We start from the raw sequence: 23,167 nt of genomic DNA, 5'->3' as shown, positions 1-23,167 counted from the left end.
TTTACCGTAACAAATTATATTTTAGAATTAGTTTACATTCACTAATTGTTTTTCTTAGATCATTTTTGACTAGAAAGATTCAGATTTTGACTGATTTTTGATTTTGATGTTTAACATGTAGGGCCTACAGTACTCTAGAAGTAAAATCATATAAATCTTATACTAGAGAATTAATTCTTCTAGAGAATTAAATCTTATACTAGAGGATTAATAATACTATATGTTTTTTCTTCTAATATTGTCTAACTGTAGAAATAGCTCTAATGTACCCTGATGATGATAAACCAGGAAGGGGATACTTTTTAAAAACAATATTTTTCTTGTTCTGCTAAATATAGATTTGACTGTAGTGTAAACAATAAAAACTAATTTTATTAAAACAGTATTTATGAATTTTCTCAAAACTTATATGATTATATTATAGCTCTAAAAACAATGCTTATAAAGTATTAAAATAGAAAGATTAAAGATGCAACTTTATTTTGTTCATAGTTAAATTTTATGTTTTATTAGATTAATTGATGTTGTAGCCATAATGTAAATCCAAAATTTTATTATTGATATTGATTTACTTTGTTTATATCAAGTTGATATACTGGTAATCAAAACTTGATGTAAATTTTGTTTTTAAATTTAACCTTAAGTTTTTGTTTTTACCATATTCAAATTAAATATACAGTAATACCTCGACTTATGCTACCCCGACTTACGCGAACCTGGAGTTACACGATTTTCAAATCTCGTCGATTTGTCTTTTGTTTGAGCACCAAGCAACTCTCAATTACTCAATCCCTCCACACTATTGTTTGGCTTATATGTTCAGATGTGTCGTGCAGAATCGACACACAGCCACAATTTATTTTGTGTTATTTATTTCTGTGTTTGTTATGTCTACGGAGACTTGAAAGAGACTATGTGGTGATTTCTTCTAACCATGAACAAATCAAAAGACAAGATAAGATTAATGAGAACATTTATTAGCTTACGTACATCTGACTTGGGTTTTACACAAATTGCAAAATTATACCCCAACTTACACGAATTCGACTTACACGGTTATCACTCGGTCCCACCTATCGCGTAAGTTTGGGGTATCACTGTATAGAACAAATAATTTATAAGTATTAGGCCTGTTTTTGAGTCTATTTAAATACAATATAATCTTTCTAGTTCATTCATCAAATTAATAAAAAAGTTTTTATTCATATTTTTATACATTAGTTGTTTTTAATTGGAAGCTTTTATGTTTTCTATTTAATTATCTAATTTACATTATTTAAAGTAAAAAAATTAATTAAATTAAAATTAATCAGATAAATGATATTTGTAAAAATTTTCAAAAATGTTTACTTAAATAAATTAATAATTGTAATTTTTTTTTTCATATAAATTTAGTTAAGTGTTAATTATTTTATTTTGAGACTTTTGACAGCCCATGTTTTTCTTTTTCTCTTTCCTTTTGTGCTTTTTTTTTTTTCCTCTCACCTCCTGATGGTAAAATATTTTTAAAGAAAATCTTGGTACACTTGTAATATGAAATTTCATTGGCATCTGTTTTAATGTAGATGATTCATTGTTGAGTAGTCTGTTCATAGTCTATGATCAATAATATGATATGTTATCATTATATCAAAACTCATTTGCTATATTAGAATAAGTAATTCTATTAAGCCTATCTTAGAATACATATGAATACTAAGATAAGCTTAATAGGCTTTGTGGAAACATTCATTGTGGGGATGAATGTTTCCACAGCTGATACTACCAACCACATTCAATAAGTTTGTTTGTGGCTGACAATTGTGATGTACAGTAAAACCTTTATTAGAGAGGTTGAGGCGCATGTTTTAAACGTGTAAATGTGTACATGTGACGTTCGGCGCCTCTTTCCCGTGAGCCTAAAAGTTTGACAATGGTGTTTGGATAGTCGGTGGAATTACACTCGACATTCCAAACACCATCGTCAAACTTTTAGGCTTACGGGAAAGCGGCGCCGAACGTCACACGTACACGTTTACACGTTTAAAACGTGCGCCTCAACCTCTCTATTATTTCAATACTCAAGGGACCAAAAAAGCACAACTTCAAATTATCCAGGTTCAGATTAGTTAAACTTTTTTCAAATCAAAGTTTTTTGTAATTCTCAAATAAAATTATGATATTATCCTATATAATTTCACCTGTTCATTTACAAATGAATTAATATTATAAGTTATTACTTAGTAATTTAAGCAATTTTGAAAAAACTGTCAGTTGGCATTTACTTAATGAAAATAATGAAAACATAAATAAATTACATTCAAAGCAAGACCCGAAAATAACAGACAAAACAAGCTTAGCCATTATTACAGATTATCAATGAAATTAAATATAAAAGATTATTTCAGAAATTCTTGAGAAATACAATTTCCTGTTCTTAATTTCCAAAGGTTCCAAAATGTCAAGAATTTGGAAACTTTAGTAACAATATCTCCTTTGGCATATCCTACAGATAGTTTTCTTAAACCTTTCTTTCTGCTTACCACTTTCAGTATTGCTTTACAATTAAATCAGTCAACATTTGAAACTAGGCCTGGAAAAAGCATAACTATCACTTTGGTCATGTGAAAAGAAAAGCATCTTTAGGGATGTTTTGACCTATCCATCTCCTGACAACAATTTCTAACAAATCTGCCTATCTTTCCTCATTTATTACTTAACATTTCATTATTCCCCAAAGTTTTACAAGAAAAATCGATTAATAGACAGTAATGTCTCATGTCAAAAACTAGTGGTGCCAAATTTAGCTGCAAATTCAAGTATTTAGGCTATGATTTGGAATTATGTTCAAAATATAATCTAGATGAAAATCAGCCCAAAAATGTGCAATTTGCAACCCCAAAAAATAAAGCATGATTTGCAGTTAAAATAGCCCAACTGGGGGTGATTTGATTTTTGGGAATAGCATAATATAAATTAAACAACAATAGAATTAGACAATAAATTAATTTAATTCTGTTTTATGATCAGCCTCCACAGTCACCATATAAAATCAAAGTTGAATCATAAATCCTTAGAACAATTTTGAATTAATAATTATTTATTGTATAAAATTTCACTCTTATAATTTTTATTTCTTATTAATTAATGAATTTTCTTTGAGAAAATGAAAAGAAAGAATATCTAAAAGTAATAAAACATTCCAAAAATACCTGAAAAATTGCATTAATCACTTTAATTTCTAATGTTTTCATCCTTATTTAAATTAACTTCTTTAGGAAAAACTTACAAAATGAATGATGGTTATGTTAAAATAAAACAAAAAATTTAAAACCTTCCAGAATATACAATTTAAACATTAGTACCAGACTTATAATTTCAGTTGGTTAAATATGGCCAAAAACATTAGAAATTAAAGTGATTCCAAAAATATTTTAAAAATTACATTAGTGTTTTAAGCATTGTATTTCTCAGTAGTATCTAAAGTAGCTTAACAATTTTATCCATATGGGAAAAGAAACATAAGCAGAGACCAAAAGACACAATGCAAGGATCAGAAAGAAGCTGGAATGAATTAAAAATCTTAACCCTTGAAGTTAATAATAATCGTAATTATAATATTAATAATGTTTTAACAGCAAACAAACAACATTCATCCAGTGTTATCTACAGTTTTTTGCAGTATTAGCTTCAATAATAGCTAGCATATAATTGAATTAAGAAATGACAACAGTTTAAACCACTGCACTGTGAGCAAATGACAATTAACAAGATTTAAAGTACAGGTTAAGATTAACAACAATAATTTATAATGATTATAAGTTATATATATTGAAACTGATAGTGTGAAAAGACAGTATAAAAATGCCTTGTTACCCAAAGATAACTATTCAATAGGCTTTGTAAGATTAAAAACAAAATCATACTAATTATTGTACTAAATTAATATAAAGTAATTGCTTTTTTGCCCTTGGTATAATTAAATTAATTAAAAATCTACTAATGTGAGGTAGATAATAAGGACTTATCATACCAATGATAATAAGCACAAACACCCAGGTAGAAATGATAGAAGAATGAATTTTTCAAATAATAACCAAACTTCTCAGTTTCACATGTAAGTAGATCTGACAGTTTGTACTATTAACAGCCATAATGGCCAATCTGCAAAGTAATGATGGCAAATTCAAAAAGCAGGCTAGATTATGGGAGTAGTGTATTATTCTGTGGTTTGTCATAATATCCAAATTATATAAAGCAAGCAATAAGATGAAAGCATAAATATTTAAACTTTATTATAACTAATATAGAACTAAACTTTATTAGAACTATATAAAAACTATTAGAACTAGCTAGTATTGGATTTTCTACTACAGTTAGTAGTTGAAAAATTACATAATTACTAAGGAGGTTTTGCCCCACTTGCATCATGTACTTGCCTCATGGGTTTTTGCCTACTTGTTCAAAAATTTGCAATGATCATCTTATATGCTGATATATGTAATTCCTATATTAATTATATCAGTGTGATTATACAAATTAGCTAATACATTGTGAAGCATTGAGTTAGTTGTTGAGATTAACAAAACAATTCTTAAAACTTATAATTTGCCATTTTATTTCTATTATCCTAAGTAATTAAATATAAATAAAATTCTTATCCTATCTGATAGTCTGTCTAGTATCATGAAGTTGTTATAGAAAATCCTTATTAATTTGAACTCAGATAGTTCAAAATCCCATTAGTTTGTAACTATACTATTTGCCCTGGTCTAGGATATAGAGATTTAAGGAATTCAGTTAGTTTGAAATATGGCTACTTCAAAATTTGAAGTGAAATTTTGTTCAAACTGTATATGTATATGTTAACTTGTTTATTTAGATTGAAGACTAAGAACGACTCTAATCTGGTCAATATTGGCTTTGGTTTTACATTAACACATTTTGGGTGTCACCTTACACGTGGACTACCTTTTTTTCATCTCATAAAATGGCTTATTTTTGGGATTGTGAGATTGGGCTACGAGTAGCAGATTGAGATATTTTTAGAGCTCTAGGCTAATATATTTGTACAACTTACTACTTTTTGGTCACTTTAAAAATAATTTGGACTACATTTTGAGGAATTCTGCTTTACTTTTTAAAAAAACCTATCTAGCAACCTGTGAGGTTCTAACTGGACATATATTATTTACCTGCAGTTTATTCAATTAATAATAATATTAATTAATGAAAATATATGTAGCCGTATTTAGTTTCCTTAATAATGTACATTAATTACATGGCATTTGGCATTATTGTACAGAAATATGTAAATCTTGGATAATTCAAAATATGGTAATTTGAAGTTAGATTATTTTATCTCTTGAGTTTTTTGAACTAATGAGGATTTCCTGTAACTAATATTGTTGTTTTTTTATATATAAATTTTACTTTTAGAATAAATTCAAGTTTGAATAAGAAAAGGTATTAGTTTTCTAAGTTTTTTAATTGAATATATAATTTTTTATATTTATTTTTACTGTGCCAAAGAATTATGAAAATGTCTATTGATAATGAATATGAAACTGATTAATGCATTCCTATCAAAACACAAATAATGACTAAGAATTTTAAATATATTCATTTCAATTCATCTTTTAGAAATTAAAATGTTTTTTTATAACTCAATGCTTCTTATCAAAATTAATTTAATGATGATGAGGAAACAGTGTATTTTAGTAAAGTTTAAGTATTGAAGCTTAAAAAGAATATTAAATACAAAAGTAATAGTATGAAAAATTATCTAAATATCTACCAATGACTTTTATTGATGAATGCGTAAGCAACATATCAAAGTATTACAAGTGCTTATTGATAAATAAATGAGTAACAATTGAATAACCTTTAATGATCTCTAATTTAATCTATAATTTTAAATTATGAAACAGTTAGCAGTCTGTTCTTATAATGATTAAATGCTTCCTATAAGTTCAGTTAGTAGGCAATGTATTTATTAAGTGCATGCATTTTTGATTTCATATTTATCATTAGGATGCATATTGATATCTCCATTTCACTGTTGATTTTTTTATTGATTTATGCAAGTTTTTTGACACAAGAATTTTACATTATTTTTACTGTTTTATTAATTAATTATTTCTAATAAAAATATATAATCTAGAGATTACAGAAGTTGAAAATACATGAGTAAAATTTGAAATTATTTCCATGTTTTAATGTTTTATCTGTGAGCAAATGAACATCACATGATTAAGTATGCTTGCTTGTAATAATTTTGTGTAGTATTATGGTAATTACATTTGATATTTGGAAAATGAAAACACATGTAAAATATCTTTTTAAATTTATTTACATATGCTTGCTTGTAATAATTTTGTGTAGTATTATGGTAATTACATTTGATATTTGGAAAATGAAAACACATGTATTATATCTTTTTAAATTTATTTAACACACTTAACTTTAAACACAGCTTAATTGATAATATGTATGTACCAGAGATAACAGATGTGTACTTCCTCTAGATGAAATCTGGTTTAATTTTGCAAAGTCATAAGCCAGACAATAACGACTCCTTGTTGAGACGAACATGACCTCTAAACATACAGATGAAAGAAAACTCAACTTTCCCAATTAAACTGTCAGTATATACATATGCCGCTGGACGGCGGTTACTATTGGTCCAGATTCGACCAATCCTGTCAAGACACGAGTCGGACATGACAATCAGTCTCATTCTTTTACTGTGTTATACGAGCCTCTTTTAGCATGTTATACGAACACAATCACAATTTTTCCGTAGTGTTATATGAATCTGTCTTATATGAACCTGTGTTACAGGGTCTACTGTACAACCTCTGGTCAAAAGTATGGAATGTTGTAATGCAGGAATTTATAACATTTCAAAGGCAAGTTTTAAAAAATATCTAATGTTTGCTTGTTGATTGCTTAGGCAAATTTTGAGAAGATATATTTGCATAANGAAATTATAAAAAAATATATATAACTGTTAATTAGTTATTTTTTCTAATTAAAATGTTGGTGAAGCAAAACATATGTGTATAGTAAGTCAAATGCTGTTTTATTTTGTCATTGCCGTACTGTGATAAGGGACATGAGGATCAGGGAATTTGTACAAAGTTGGTCAGGGAAAGTCATGGAAATTAAAACAAAAATTTGAGTAGGAACCTTGTATCTTGCTTTTAATGAAGTTGCACATCCACTTATAATTAATTTTTGATATAATAAGTGTATTTCTAAGTAAATATTCACAATGTACTACTACTGGAAAGTTTGGAATTACAGTACTACGCATATTTTCTGATGTTAACAATTCTCTCATGTTATTCCTGCAATTTCATATATGTTTTAGTACAGAAATCAACTGGTAACAAATTTACTTATAGTAGAACAAATAAGTGGATATTTTTATACAATAAAAACAGCACACTTAACAAACAAAAATCCAGCAAAAGGAATAATATTTATTAATGAAAATTATTGTTTTTGACTACTTTCAAGAGTCATTATCAGGTTAGAACAAAATTTTAAAACAACAGGAATTCAACATATTCTAACTGTTAAGAATTTTGTGATTGGATGGGGCAGTACTAATGACAAGCCATTTACAAACTACAACATTTATTTTAAATGACTCCAAAAAAACGACCTCCATACTTGTGATAGAATGTCATTATTCATTATTTTAACCTGAAAAATGCATGAGAGTTTAATTAAATAGAATCACACCATTATGGTTATAGCAACCTTTGTAACTGTGAGGTCTCAGACGAGGTCCGAAATCGCATAAATTATGGTATCCTTATATTTAAATTGTAATGACAGATTAAGTATGAGAGAGAGAGGAAAATCCCTTAATGTAAACGAGTCCCAAATGACTCCGACATGTGTTAAACGAACTGTCAATGTCAAAATGAAAAGTTATAAGTCAGACACAAGTGTTCATAAACAGATAGAACTTTGACCCAAGCGCTCATAAACAATCAATACAGGGAAACAATTTCAGAAAAGAGGGAAAGATTTAAGAGTTATAAATCATCACATATGATCGTTAAAGTACCCAGATGACAGAAATCACAAGTAATGGGGCTAAATTATGACTGCGAGTCTTGCAGTTTTGTCAACAATCCTCGAGCACAATTGACAAAAAGATGTCGAATAGATACCTGGAATCGGACCTTTCCCGTCTCGGTTTTCACCCAAAACAAAAGAGAGACCAATCGGAAAGCAAGGAAGGGGCCAATCGAAAATCTGAATAGTGGGTGAAAAACTATAAAAATCCGAAATTCAAGGTCAAAGGGGAGTCTCCTCTGTATTCCGTGAAAGGTTGTGACTTGAATTGTGTTGTGTCATTGCCAACAACTTTGAACTCTGCTGCTTCATTTCTCTGATCAACCACCTTGCCCATCAATGGCATCTTATCTACCCTGGGGCTACGACAGATGCCGAAGTTCTTGCTTCTCCGAAGAACTAGTGAAGGACTGTCAATTGTTGATGTAAGCATAAATGTTCACAAATAAACGGCTTTCTTGTGTAAAACACTTGTCATCATTTGCCTTCACAGCTCACATACAATCTTTCCTTAGGTTCATCCTGATGCAGGATTAATTGATCCCACTTAAAAGACAACAACCTTACACAGGTGCCAAGGAGTGGGTTTTCAAGTCCCCTATCTCCACTGGGTCGGCTACCTTACACAACTAACAGATAGGTTCAATTATCTCTCAATGATGCACATATTATATCACACCAGAGACAAGGCTCATCTTAAGAGTTTGAAAAAACTGAAAATATATAAAGCCAATTGAAAAAATACAGCCATAAATTATAAGGATAATGAAACTCTATCATAAGTGTAGAGAATTTTTTTTTTGCTTAAAATAATTTGTGATTTATAAACAATTAGTCCATGAGTACTGCCTTTTCCAATCATGCATGTGTTCCAACTGTTTAAAATTTATGTTTGAATTCCCGTTCTTTTAAAATTCTGTTCTACTCTGATGATGACTCCTGAAAGTAGTCAAAAACATTACTTTTTATTAATAAATATTATTCTTTTTGCTGAAATTTTTTTAAATGTGTTGTTTTGATAACAAAATTATATTCAATATGCAAATCCTAAACAAATAAATGGCAATTAAATGCAAAACAAAAATTTACTTAGGACAAACATAACTTATTTTGGAAAAAATTTGCAATCAGACAAGGCTATGGAAGTAAGTGTGGAATAAGCAAAATCTGTGCAAATTAGGTATTGCATATTCAATGCAAAACTGCTTAAAAACCAGAAGCTGCTCTGACTGATCTGTTTACCTTAACTGCCATCAATAGTTCCTAATAATAGTGCTTGAAATGGCTGCAACAACTGAATTGTTGCTGAATAACAGATATTCTCAATGTTGTGTTGACAGACAATGGAATGTTCACAGACCGCTGTAAGATATGGAAGAAGTATACAACAACAAAAACTAAAAACTTGATCCAAAAGTAGGCATCTACTGCTAATCTATGAATGCCAAGACTGGACATTGCACTGAATTTGCAACAGTGTGCTGCAAACAACTTCAAAGCAACTTCCTGAATACTGCTTGATCTGAAATCAGCAGAACACTAGTCTCTGACAAAACAGTAAGAGATTATATCCATTTTAAGGGTTATTCTTATATGAAAATTAAGACAAAGCCAAAGTTAATCAAAAATTTTCAACAAAAATGACTATTGAGGGCCAAAGAACAAAAACCCTGGACTGTAGAAGGGGAAGTAGTGTCATCTTTAGCAATGAGTCAAAGATCAACATCAACTATGGTATGACTGTCATTCATTCATGTGGAAAAGAAAGGCAAAGAGTATCAAGACAAGTACTGTACATGAAATGCAAAATTAAATTTCTTCAGTCCTTCATGATGTGGGTATGTATCTCAGCACAAGGACCTGGAAAATCTCATTCTTAATGTTGCAGTGAATGCAGAAGTCTATGTAGAGGAGCTGAAAGGAATCCTTTTCCCAACAATTGAAGACTAGTTTGGAGATAAATATTATCTTTTTTCAAGATGACAATGTATTACAGAGTGGTGTCAGTTGCAGAATTCTTCACTCAAAGAAATTTGTGAAGGAAGAACTGGCTACCGAACAGTCCAGACTTGAATCAAATCAAAAATATGTAGTGTTTATTGAAAAATTTTGTGAATTCTCAACAAACATCAAGCAAGGAAGGGTTAAAGAATGCTATTAATCATGTCTGGAGTAACATCAGTGCAGAAACCTGTTAAAAACCTAAGGAATCAATGTCTAAAAGAGTTACAGCTATAATTAAACCAAAGGAGGCCATACAAATCATTAAATACCAATTTTATGTTTGTGATTTCATACTTATTTCCACAGTCTTGTATGATTCCAAACTTTTTCCAAGGTGAGTTTGTTACATTTATCCTAAGTAAATTTTTGTTTTGCTTTCTGTTTATTTGTTTAGGGTTTCCATATTGGAATATAGTTTTGTTTGAAATGAAATGTCTCAAATACAATGAAAAAATTTTAAATATTTCAATACAACTGTTGTTTGTTTTATAAGTTTATCCTGAAGAACGTCAGTTAAATACGCCTGAAAATGTTAGAGATTAAAGTGATTAATGACAATTTTTAAGGTATTTTTGGAGTGTTTTATAGTTTTGTTATCAGTTGATTTCTGTAATAAAGCATTTACAAAATTACATCAATGACACAAGAGAATTGTTAACACCAGTGAATGGTGATTTTGAACTTCTTTCCAGGGACTTTTATTTCAGATTTAATTAAATAATCAATAAATTATCAAAACCTGTATTAATGATTTGTTTGATAATTATCTGCATCTACAAAAAGATTTAATTTGTAAATGATCATTAGTTTTATATAAATTTGATAATTACAACTTTATAGAAAATTAAAATGAAATTGTGATATTAAAGTAAAAAAACTGTTTCAACAAATAGTTTTTAAGGAATGAATACAAAAAAAAGTTAGTTGACTTCATTGTTAGCATGTGCTATTTATTATTGTAATTAATATGCAATTTGAAAATGACTAAATAATTTTTTCAATCATATTATTTATAAGTTTTAAGATACTTTACATAAAATTTAATTATGATTAATTTTTAAAAAATTGGAATTAATAATGGATTCTTTGTACTTAGATTATAAATCTATAGTGAATGTGAATTTAAATTCAAAAATATATAAGAATATGAACTGTGTTTTGATAGACTGCATAATGATTAAACAGTATTAAAGCATGCATCTTAAGATTAAGCTTCTCATGAACAAATTTTTTATCTGTAATTAAATGAATAGAAGTAACTGTTTTATAATTTCTTTATAGAAACTTTACTGTAATAATTCCTGTATGTTTTGGATTATTAAAATTTATTGCATATCATCTTTGTTATATGAATTAATCAGATTTGAAATACTTCAATATTTCAAAAATAAAATATATATTTATTGTTATCAAAGATAGTATAAACTTTTAAAAAATTCAAATGAAATGTTTTTTTCTTATTAAATAACTTGTAATTATTTAAAATATATATGTGATTATTTACAGAGAATGAAATTGATGATACTGTTTGTACATTAAGAGAAGTTATTAACAATCAAAGAAATCAGATACATGCTAAAGATGCAGAAATCTTTGAAAAAAATGGAGAAGTTGATGCTGTGAGTAGAATTTAAATTATCTGTTTAAAGTTGTTAACTTCCGATTCACTGAATAATATTTTAATTTATGAATTCTGGAATATTTTAAATTATATAAATTAAATAGTTGTTAGTTCAATATATATATATATATATTGAAGTACATATATATTTTTAATTGTCTTAATAAAGTCATGAATTTAACAATAGTGTATTAAGACAATTTAAATACATTTATCACTTATATACTTTTAGTTTTATAATTTTAATAAAGTTTAAGAAAGTGTGTAAGTAAATATTTACTGTTTATTTATTCCTGCTTTTGTTCATAAAAGTTTAAAATCTAATTTATTTTTTGAATTACGTATTATTTTTACTCATATGCTTAGTGTTTTGCTTAAATTTCTAATTTACTCTTCATTTTTCAAAGAATTAATTTTTTACTTGAACATTACATTATTTTCTTGACTTTTGACATCATAGTATAACCTAAATTTTCAGTTATTTGATAGTTTAACCTTAATTTGATACTTTTTTCTTTAATTGATAGTTTAACCTTAATAATCTTAATTTGATAGTTTTTATAGTAATTTTTTAAGATATCTAAATTTTTAATATAGTTGAAGACAAAAAATTTTAATGTTAGTTTTCAGAATAAATACTGTAATTTAATTTTTTTTTTTAATTAAACAAATAAATGATCTTTATTTGTTCTAAAGAAAGTATTGTGCCATTAATAAGGTCCATAAATTAATAAACTGGACAAATATGTAGTAAATTAGAATAACATATTAAAAGTTTTATTATTATTCCATTCTTTTTAATATAATACTGAAAAAAATTAATGTTTGTTATTTTGTAATCTAAAATATTGTAATTTGCAATTTTCTTTATTATATAAATAAAAAAAACTAACAGTATTTGTAATATTTTTGTTAAACAATATTATATTTCATAAAAATATGAACATTGTATTATTTTTATGATATATTAATAAATCAATCGATTATGAATGTTTAAGCTGATTATTCATATTTCTTTTTTCTAATACTGTATATTTAATTAATCAAGACAGACAAACAAGAGCTTTATCCACACTTTCTGAAATATTATATTTCAATTGATTTGATTTGATTTTTAATTTTAGTTTTAGTTTTGGTGTAAAGGCAGAGTTTTAATTATTATTTTTAGTTTTAATTAACTGGTTTTAATTTTAGTTTTAATTATTTATTTAATTAATTAAATAAATAAATAAAATTGTTTAAATTATTATATTAATAAATCACAAACAAAACCTTTTTTAACCAGTAATTGAACTTTAACATAACTTCTGAATGTTTTTAGCCATCACCAAGACTTGTTTCAGGTAATGAACTAAACTGACTTCCAAATTGGATCGTTAGAACGATGATGTTCAACTTTAAACTTTGTATATATTAAATTCATACGGCTGATTGACTCTGTTCAAATTTCTTGAACAGGTATTTCCATGCTTGCACCACAGTCTCGCAGTCTTTAAAGTTAATATAGTTGCCTTTCAAGTTGGCTTTATAAATTTCCAAGGCCTCCAGGTGACGAATATAGTCTATTTCAAAGGCCTGCCTAATAAATATGGTGTTCTGGAAGTCCACATGAACTTCCGGGTCAGTGGCGTACGTGGACAAGGCAGTGGTGTGCCTGTTGTTCGCAAAGTCAAATTAATGTTCACATATCCTTTTGTGAATTGAATGTATGGTTGATCCAATATAAATTAAGTTCCTTTGGAATCTATCATCCCTAAGAAGAATAGAGTATACTCCTGAGCTTTGCTTAGATCTATTTTATCTTTTGCATTGCATAGCAGCTTGTAAATTGTACCGGATCTCCTGTATGCATTCTGGTTTGCAATATCCATGTATAAGGAGTTCAAATGTTGATTGAACTGAACTACGGTGTGCCTGGAGCCTGTGATGCATTGCTGGATTCTGTTAGAAGTAAACTGAGTGTTGGAAATGCTGCGTGCGGCAAGTTGGTTGGCATAGGCATGAGCTAAACTATGAACCATGTTTCTTCTGTAGCCATGTTCAATTGCTATATCTTCTATACGTTGTAGCTCAGAGTGTCGTGCCTATTGGTGTGATGAGTGAAGGACCATCTGATTAGGGCACAGAAGGCTGCAATTTTATACAAAAAGGGGTCATATGATTTGATTGATATTCTGTGACAAGTAGAGGTAGTTAATGATGCCCACTCACTGTATTTGATTTTGTATCCCTTTTCCCATTGATTCGGCTGCAACCATGCTTCTGCGCTCTTAGGGACCACTTTCTTAACAAGAATGGGGCCCATCAGCATTGTAAGCAGATTTTGGAGTTAGCACACTTCATGAGCTATACCTCTGTTTTTCAGTTTAATAACAGAACATACAAGACAAGTTAGAAGACAAGGTCTTCTAACTGTCACACCACTTTTTGAAATCATATTTATATATATATCAAGGTAATATGAGTTCAAAATTTTGCTTGTGAATTGAATTGTTCAAAAAGCATTGCATTTTAAGATTTGACTGTATTCCCAAACTACAAAGAAAGGAAAAAAACAAAAGACAAAAAAAAAAAAACAGATAAAAACACAGATACACACACATGTACAGTACTGTACCTATTACTGTATATTATAATAGTAAATACTATTGATTACTTAATACTCACAATATGAAACTTTTTGATATTTACAAATTTATTTTTCATAAAGTTAGAAAATCAATTGTCACGGATGAAGGAATTAAATGAAAAGCTTAGAAATGAATTAATGGTTATGAGGAGAGAGAATCAATGTCTGTTAGAAGAAAAATTGGAACTTCAAGGAAGAGTTCAAGAGCATCAAAGGGAATTACAATTATTACAGAATGCATTACATGAAATGTTAGGATCTGAAATTAATAATGTAAGTAGTCAAAGATACATGTTGTGTAACTATCTGTCTGTTGCTTCTGGTTTTGAATTTTAATGTTAATTAGATATGTATTTTTAATGAGTTTTTTATACATATCTGTATAAATATTATATGAATAAATTATTTTAAATTAAGATTGAAGAAACACAGTCTGAAGATAGGAATATTGAAAAACTACAATTACCAAAACTTACACCAGCACAGCTAAGACGTCTTCTTTGCGAAATGAATAATGTTAAATTAAGATTGAAATATTTAGAAGAGGAAGTTTCATTTTACAGAGAAAGAAGACCATCACTAAAGTATGTATTAATTGTTATTTTATGAATATTTCATTTGATCATTTGAAGTTTAAATAAATGCTTCAAATTCTATTTATACTACTATGCATATGTAGCTAGAACTATTTCTAAGATTATCAGCACAAAACCTTTCTCACTAGTGAGAAATGTTTTGTGCTGATAATTCTATTTATATTCTATATATAATCTTCAATACAGGGAAACTACTCTGTATTTTTCTTACATTAAAACCAAATTTTTCAATATGTAATTTAAAAAATAACATTTCTAAATGTATTTTTTTATATGATTTAACTAATCCTACAGAGATCACCTAAAACTAAAGAAAAAGTACTTTTCAAATTCCTTACCTAAATACTAGCACCTAAAGTTATCAACTTTTTAAAGTAATTTTGTATTTTTTTTTTTTAATGCTTCTGTCATTAGCTTGAGGTAATTAAATGTTGCTCAAAGTATGTTCTACTGTAATAAATGTAAACAAAGTATTATCTACTTTAAGATTTTGCAACAGCCATTTGCTTTACACTAAAAAAAAAAAAGAGAAAGTGTTTTTCAGTGTAAATTTACTTTAAATAATAATACAGTTTTTACAAAATCAAATAGAATAATTTACAAGAATACTCAAAATGTCCTCCACAGACACAGTTGCATAATTAATTTTTTTGACAGACTTGATCTCAAACAAAGAGGAATTTGGATAATGGTTATAAAGGATTTTATACTTATTTTTGACTTTAGAATCTATTCCTCAAATATTGGCATAAATTTTCATATATATATATAATGATAATGTCTTTGGAAAGAATCTCAACTTGGGTATTAAGCAATGAGCATCAGCTATTGATTGCTTAGTTGTGGCAAGTTACTTCTGGTTTCTTTCTCATTTGTTAAAACATTTCACTGTATTGTGAAATGTATTGTGAAAGCTGTGTGTTGTAGTATTGGAATACAAGGAAGCTTGCTATAGTAGTTGTTTAATATATGATTTTTTACAACTAATGCATGCTATAAAAAATTAACATAATTAACAAAAAAGTCATTCTGCCATTTAGAGAGAGAAAATAAATTGAAATTCAAATATTGCCTGACATAGAAGCAAAAAAGTGCTGACATCATTAGAGAATGTGCTGATTGCTTTAACTGAAGCAATACCACATGTAATGTTGCTGTCAAATCAATTTTTCGATAGACAGACTAGTACATAGTAATACAGAATATATTTTTTAAATTCTTGTAAATGGATGATGAACTTTTACTATTAACAAGGTTTGAAGAATAACCAAAGTGATGGTTTTATATATTTTTTTATTGGCAAAAAGAACACAAGTTTATTTTATGCTTTCTTTGTTTTTGTTTCTAAATCTTCAGATTAATAACCAGAGCATATTTAAAATAAAATATATATTTGTTACATATAAAATAAATAAGTAGAGAACTTTGTTTCAAAGATTTATCATTAAATTAGATATGCGATTTTTTAAATTATTTAAAAGTTTTAAACTTTAGTTGAGTTTTTTAAAAATTAGATAATCTTATAGAAATCACCTAAAATTATTTACATTTATTTTAAAAATGATATATTTAATAACAGAATTTTTCAAAATTATCAGTCAATTTATCTTGAACTAAGTCATAGACATTTACAATTTTAATAGGAAATAAAAGGATTAAATAACTTATCATCTTATGGCATTTCCTTCCTAGAAAGTATTATCAAAATTTTGATGCTTTTTATGAATTGTGATATTATTATTGATTAAATTGTAACATGTAAATTCAATTTAAAAAAAAGTTTTAAATTGTATTAATGTTAATTTGATATGCTATTCTAGGTAACTTTCTCATCCAGTCTAAGAAATTCTTCAGTTTTAAATTCTATATATAAATTTTGTCCTGCTATTAAAACATATTTATTTACTACTATATTTTTCTTTTAAAATTTAATTATTTAAATTTTAAAACAAACATCTGAATTTGGCTTATTCTCTGTCTTAGTCTCTTGTTAAATCAGCATGTAATCTCTTTGTTCAGTGATAAGTTGTCCCTTATCAGCCATCTTATCAATTGATCTGTACTGAATCCTATTTTTCATAAATCATTGCATTTACGTGCAAATTTTGAGATATCTGTTTCTAATGGTATAGCCACACAATGAAAAACAAATGGTTCATATTTTCATATTTTGGGTGCAAGTGATGTCTATTTGTTTATCTTTCCTTAATCTTGAGAATGGTGTTAGATAGATGAAAGTTAAGTTCACATATGGTTTGCTTAGGAGCCAGAGGCCCTGATTAACTGTATATGAACTAATGGTTTAGACCAGATTTCAATTTAGAAATTTTTTCCAGAATAGAGTTAGATAAATGACTGGCATTTTTGGAATTATTATAGGCCAATCATCCCTTTCAGGGGAAAATTTTTGAATTGAAATAACAAGAATTAACAGGAAAAGTATGATGTACAGAGGCAAGACACTACTGAAATACAGAGCATCTAAAAAGTTGATCTAGAGAAGATCTAAAAAGTTGCAGTTCAGCATTATGACAATGTCACAATAAATAATTGCTTGTTACATAATTTTCTAAAACTGAAAAATTTATATTGTTTAACAAGCAATTATTTAACAATATAAATTTTTCAGTTTTAGAAAATTATGTAACAAGCAATTATTTATTGTGACATCATCACAATGCTGGGCTGTAATTTTTAATCATATTTTTAATTTATTTAATATAAAATATATGCTCTTTACCTCAAATTAGTAGTGGTCTGCTCCTATACATCATACTTTTCCTTTAAAAATAGAGTGGTGCCAGTCATCTTTAGGCCAATCATCCCTTTCAGGAGAAAATTTTTGAATTGAAATAACATGACTTACAATTTGAATCAGAAGTTTGTATATAGTTAATTGGGGTCTCCTGCCCCTAAAGTTTCCATATCTGATCTTGTCTTTCACTTATCTAACTCTGTTCTCGAGATTAAGAAAAGATGGCTGACAGTGGGAATTTATATGTCTACAGTTACCTCAAATTAAGCCCAATAAAAAAAATCAAGTAAAAACACATTTTCTCATTTTTAAAAGTAAATTTTAAAAGGATTTTATGAACAGGGAATATTTGCTGCATTCTTATCATATATAAAAAGTAAAAAATTTATCATTACTCTAACAGGATGTTCTTTATTAAGGATGCAATTAATATTTTGATACAAATTAATTGGTGTTCTCAAGGAAAATAAAGTATATGATTGGAACAGAACAGTGATATTCTATAACAACAAAAAGATATGAAGGATGTAATTAAAATGTTAAAATGAGCAATATTCACTTGTTTGAGTTTGAGATTATATAAAGCTTAGTGAAAATAATGTGGTTTATAATATAATGGAAAGCATCAATACTTTTTCTTTTGCAGATTCTCCATTTTATTTAATTTATGTCAGAAGTGCCAACATAATGAAATATTACATTTATTAAATGTTTTTAACAGACTAAATTAATTTTATTAATATAAGTTGAAGTTAAAATAAAATTATTTTATAAGCATGGTAGTTTGTGTTCATTGATTTTATTTAATCATATTACAACATTTTCAACCAATTAAGAGGATTGAATGTAAATTTTTTAAGATACTTTGATTATTATGTTATATTTAATGTTCCATTTATATTTGAAAGATCATTCCAAATATAACAGCCTGACAATGACCTTTTGAGAAGATCAAAAACATTAACTGAAATGTAATCAAAATGTTGTCTATTGCTGATTTACGAAAGGGTTATTCTTCAAAATTTTGTGTGCAATTTTATTCTTGTTGTTTTGTTTGTATCTTAAGAAGTTTTACTTTTTTTAATTGGAGACACATGCTTAGTTACATTATTTTATGTGCAAACAAAATAAATAAAATAAAATTAGTTTTTATAAAAACTTAATAATAAGCAAAAAATAGTCAAATTGATTGGAGAAGAAACAAAAAAAATTGATAAAACTTGTGTAGTTTTAAGAAAAAAATTAAATTGTAAAATTTCTTTTATTATTATTTTTTTCATAAGAATGTGTCATCTGATAATTTGTCTCATTATACCAAATCTGAAATATCAGCTTTTAAGTTTTTACCATTGCAGCAACATAATCTTAACTTACTGAATTCAGGTATACTCTATTCAACAAAATTGGAATATTTAACTTGTGATGGAAAATTTCATCTACCATGGATATTACTATTGAATGAATTTTGTCAATGCTCTATTTAAGATATATTTTATAATAAATTTTGAATTTCAATTCACTTCAAGAAAATCAATTATCTCCAGAGCTGGTTTTACTGCTAGATACGATAAACAATTGCCTAGGAACACTCCAGCAAGCGTGTCCACCCATTGTTACTAAATCAAATGAACAAGCAATAACCAAATAAATTTTCCTTGTTCCTAATGGCCACCTATAATGAGTCACTACTACTACTCATTTGTAATGCACATATACTATTTATATTTATCAAGTTGATAAGATTGGTGTCTGACAGTTCATAATACACTCATGAATAGTGAGTGTGTTATGAACTGTCAGATACCAATCTTATGTCTTGAATCATGATGAATTGATAACAACATACAAGCATCAGTCAGTATACCATTTTGTACTATTTATTCAGAATATTAAATTTTTAGCAATATATATTTAGATCCTAGACAATATTTGGTACACTGAAATATTGCCTAGGGGCAGACTGAATATATGAATATAAATTGTCTGTAATTGTAAATAGAATCTAATACAATGTAAATGTATTCTATGAGAAAACCCTTTATAAAATAAAAATATAATCTTAGGAAATATAATAAATAATGATTTATTATGAATTATTATAATATTAAATAATATTATTATATTATCTGAAATTATATATTAAACAATAAGCCTATATTTATTTACTTTTTATTAAGTTTTTCATTTTGATGAAATTTTAAATTAAATTGAAAAATAATTTATATTTTATTAATTACATCATATGTTATTTTATTCATTGCAATTACTTATAATTTGTAAATAAACAAAAATTTACATACTACATGGTTTTGTTTGAAAAGAACAGAACATAAATGTATTTTGGAAACACATATTTAAATATAAATATTCTAGAACAAAATTCAAATGAGAGAATGCCAAACATAAATGAAAAAATATACAAATAAACAAAAATACAAAGATGTATAAATGGGTTAAATAGTTAAAAACATTTGTAGAATAAATCCAAAAATGATAAAAATATATAAAAATGAGAATATGTAAACATTGCTTATAAGACATTTTAAGAGTTTTTTTTTTATGTGATTATCAAAAATTTACATTTGATATTATTAAATGAATAACACATAGATTATATTTTACTTGTATTAACTGTATTCTTAAGACATCTCAATAGCCAAAACATCTGTCTGTTGCTCTGGGGATTTAAGTTTAATTCTAGGTTAGAAATTTTAATAGGTGATTTGACCTAGAAATGTCAGGATCCTCATCTCATCATAACCCAGCTATGTCTGTTGGGAGTCTGACCAAATCATAATTGGCATGAAAGATTTCTGTAGTGATTACTGGATGGCAGAGTTATAAGAAAATGCATTATTAAAATATGTATACTGAAAAATTTACAAATTGAAACATTTGATTATTTTCTCTTTTTTACTAGAATGGAGACAGAACAAGCAATGAAATTAGAAATTGAACAACAAAGTATAAGTGATAATATTCTAACAAATTTTATTCAACATTCTGATGATTCAGATCAGTCAGGCAGTCAAGAATCTGATCAGAGCAGTGAAGCAGATGAAACATATAAAAATGCTTCTGACAGTGAAACAAGCATGGAAGCTGAATGGGTCACTAAATCTGATGTACCTGCTCAATCTTTAGTTGATCAGGAAATAAGAAACAGAAATATGATGGCAAGGAGGCCTTCTGCTATCAATAAATTGTAAGTATTTAATATTAGAACTGTAAACTTATTAAATGAATAAATCTTTTTATATAGATATTAAAAATTATGTATAATTAATTAATCAGATATTTTATATTAATATATATAACAGTTGAACAGAAAAATGCTGTGCTAAAACAGGAAAGTATTTTTGTTTTTTGACAGTACTGCAACATTTGTAGACATTCAGCTCTAAAATATTGACATTATATTTCTACTACCAAATATCATTTTACTCTCCTGTTAGATCAAGGCATAATTCAAAATTTTAAACAGAACTACAGACAAGTGATTATGAAGTATATAATTGCAAATGTAGATTGGAAAGCATCACTCAAAATACTTACAAAGCAACTATAACTTCCAAGCTGTTTAATGAATTTCAAATGCTTGAGGACAGGCTGTCATCAATAATTAGAATTGTTTCATCAAAACCAGATTTTCTTTCAGCAATGTTTTTATGCTTACAATTTCAAGCAGTTAATGCAAATGATATGAAGACAACACAGTCTCATGAATGTAGCAGGATTTATAATCACTGTAAACCATTAACATTCCAACTAAGTATACAAGTCAAGATACAATAATAATCTTTCTGTCACTTTCTGAGATTTAAGAGAAGAAGATTAAATATGATGCTGATGTCTTCACAGCTAAAATTACATATGACTATGTGAACAAAATCAGTTTTACATTAATTGAAAAAATGCAAAGATGATACAAAGATAGTACATGGTTTAATTATGCATTGTTACAATCAGTTGTAAAAAACGAAAACTGAATTTTTAAAGAATAATACTGATCCTTTTATTATAACTCATCATTAAGGAATGGAACTTTAGATAAAAGAATATTTTTTTCCCCTGGTTTATCTTGTTGAAAGTAGCTTAAAAAACTAAAGTTTTTGGTTCAATTCCTATTACTTTAGGAGTTATAAAAGCATACAGTACTTAACTAATTTGAGGCAAAAAGCATATTTTGTTATTTTATTAGCTTTTTCTGTATTTTATATTTCACATGCTGATAACGTGACAGATTGCAATAATTGATTGTTGATGAATCTTATTATCATGCTTGACATGGCTAAGTCTTATCAATATATCTAAATTAATTAAACCCTTCAACAAGTAGTTTAAGTATATAGATGTCTTCAGATCACTAAACCTCTTCAGCTTCCAGCAAAACATACAAAATGTAGCAATTCACAAATGTTTTTGGAATCCACCTGATTCCAGCTTTAGGTTTACAGAGTTTGTTTCAAATTAGAATGCATCAAATAGATCACGCATAAAAATTTCAAATTTGAACAGGCCAATATAAGACATGTGCACTCTATGTCACCCAGGTTATAATGATGTGTCTTATCATGCCTGCCATACTTTGGATAGCTGTATCTCATAGAGTTGTTACAACTAAGAGTTATGTTTTTTTTATATAGATGTATTATATTTACATATTAAGTTTGAACTACAGTTATCCCTTGCTTAATGTACAAAATTAATTGTGGCAATCTCTTCATATACTATATATTTGCTAGATCTATCTAACTATAAATGTTACACATTGATTTAAGTAAATTTTAACATAATTTTAAACAGTTTTGATTGTATATTGCTGATCTTTATCTTAACATTCTTTCCGTTTTAAGAATTTGTGGAAATAATGATAGAAGATATTTATGTATTGTAAATTAGAATTCACTTTTTAAAATTTCAGCATCATTAACCCTGGGCTCATTGCCCATTGGTGTCTGATGCCTTTTCCACTATTTTCTTCCATTTCTCTCTATCCATTGCCAATTTTCTCAATACCTGTACATTCACTCCACACCACTTCTTGTTATCAATTGATTCTCTATATGGTTTGCCTCTTTTGTTAGATCAATCCATAATACCGTAAACTAGTCTTTATTTTTCTGGTTTTATTCATTCTTGTGATATGTCCAAACAGTTGAAGTTTTTGTTGTATAGTTTTTGTAAGAGATTCTTTTTATATATATCCTATTATAAAGTTCTTCATTTGTGACTTTCTGCATTCATTTTATTTGTAAGCTCTTTCTATAACAGTGTCTTTCAAATGCTGATATCTTTCTTTCCATATCTTTTGTTATTACCCATGTCTTACAGGCATATGGCATTCAGAAGATGCAGGTGTTCAATACTTTTAATTTTGTCTGCAAACTAATTGCTTTACTTTTCGAGATTTTGTCCATTGCTTTCAAATTTGTTTTTGCCTTGGCTATTCTAATTGCTATTTCTTTTTTGCAATTCAAGTTATAGGT

General features: G+C 27.3%; 1 protein-coding gene across 1 annotated transcript in view; it reads left to right on the top strand.

Annotated features, from left to right (window-relative positions):
- LOC111628583 (RILP-like protein 1) overlaps nt 1-23,167 on the top strand; it is a 28,150-nt gene that overhangs the window by 1,377 nt on the left and 3,606 nt on the right. The window contains exons 3-6 of the mRNA XM_023372405.1: nt 11,584-11,696; nt 14,409-14,600; nt 14,745-14,911; nt 20,599-20,883. Coding sequence (XP_023228173.1) covers nt 11,584-11,696; nt 14,409-14,600; nt 14,745-14,911; nt 20,599-20,883 — 757 coding nt within the window. The remainder of the gene's footprint in view (nt 1-11,583; nt 11,697-14,408; nt 14,601-14,744; nt 14,912-20,598; nt 20,884-23,167) is intronic.

This window comes from Centruroides sculpturatus, unplaced genomic scaffold (genome assembly GCF_000671375.1).
Source record: "Centruroides sculpturatus isolate CEXI.00-Female unplaced genomic scaffold, Cexi_2.0 scaffold403, whole genome shotgun sequence".
NCBI lineage: Eukaryota > Metazoa > Arthropoda > Arachnida > Scorpiones > Buthidae > Centruroides > Centruroides sculpturatus.
This window is presented reverse-complemented; position numbering and strand designations above follow the sequence as displayed.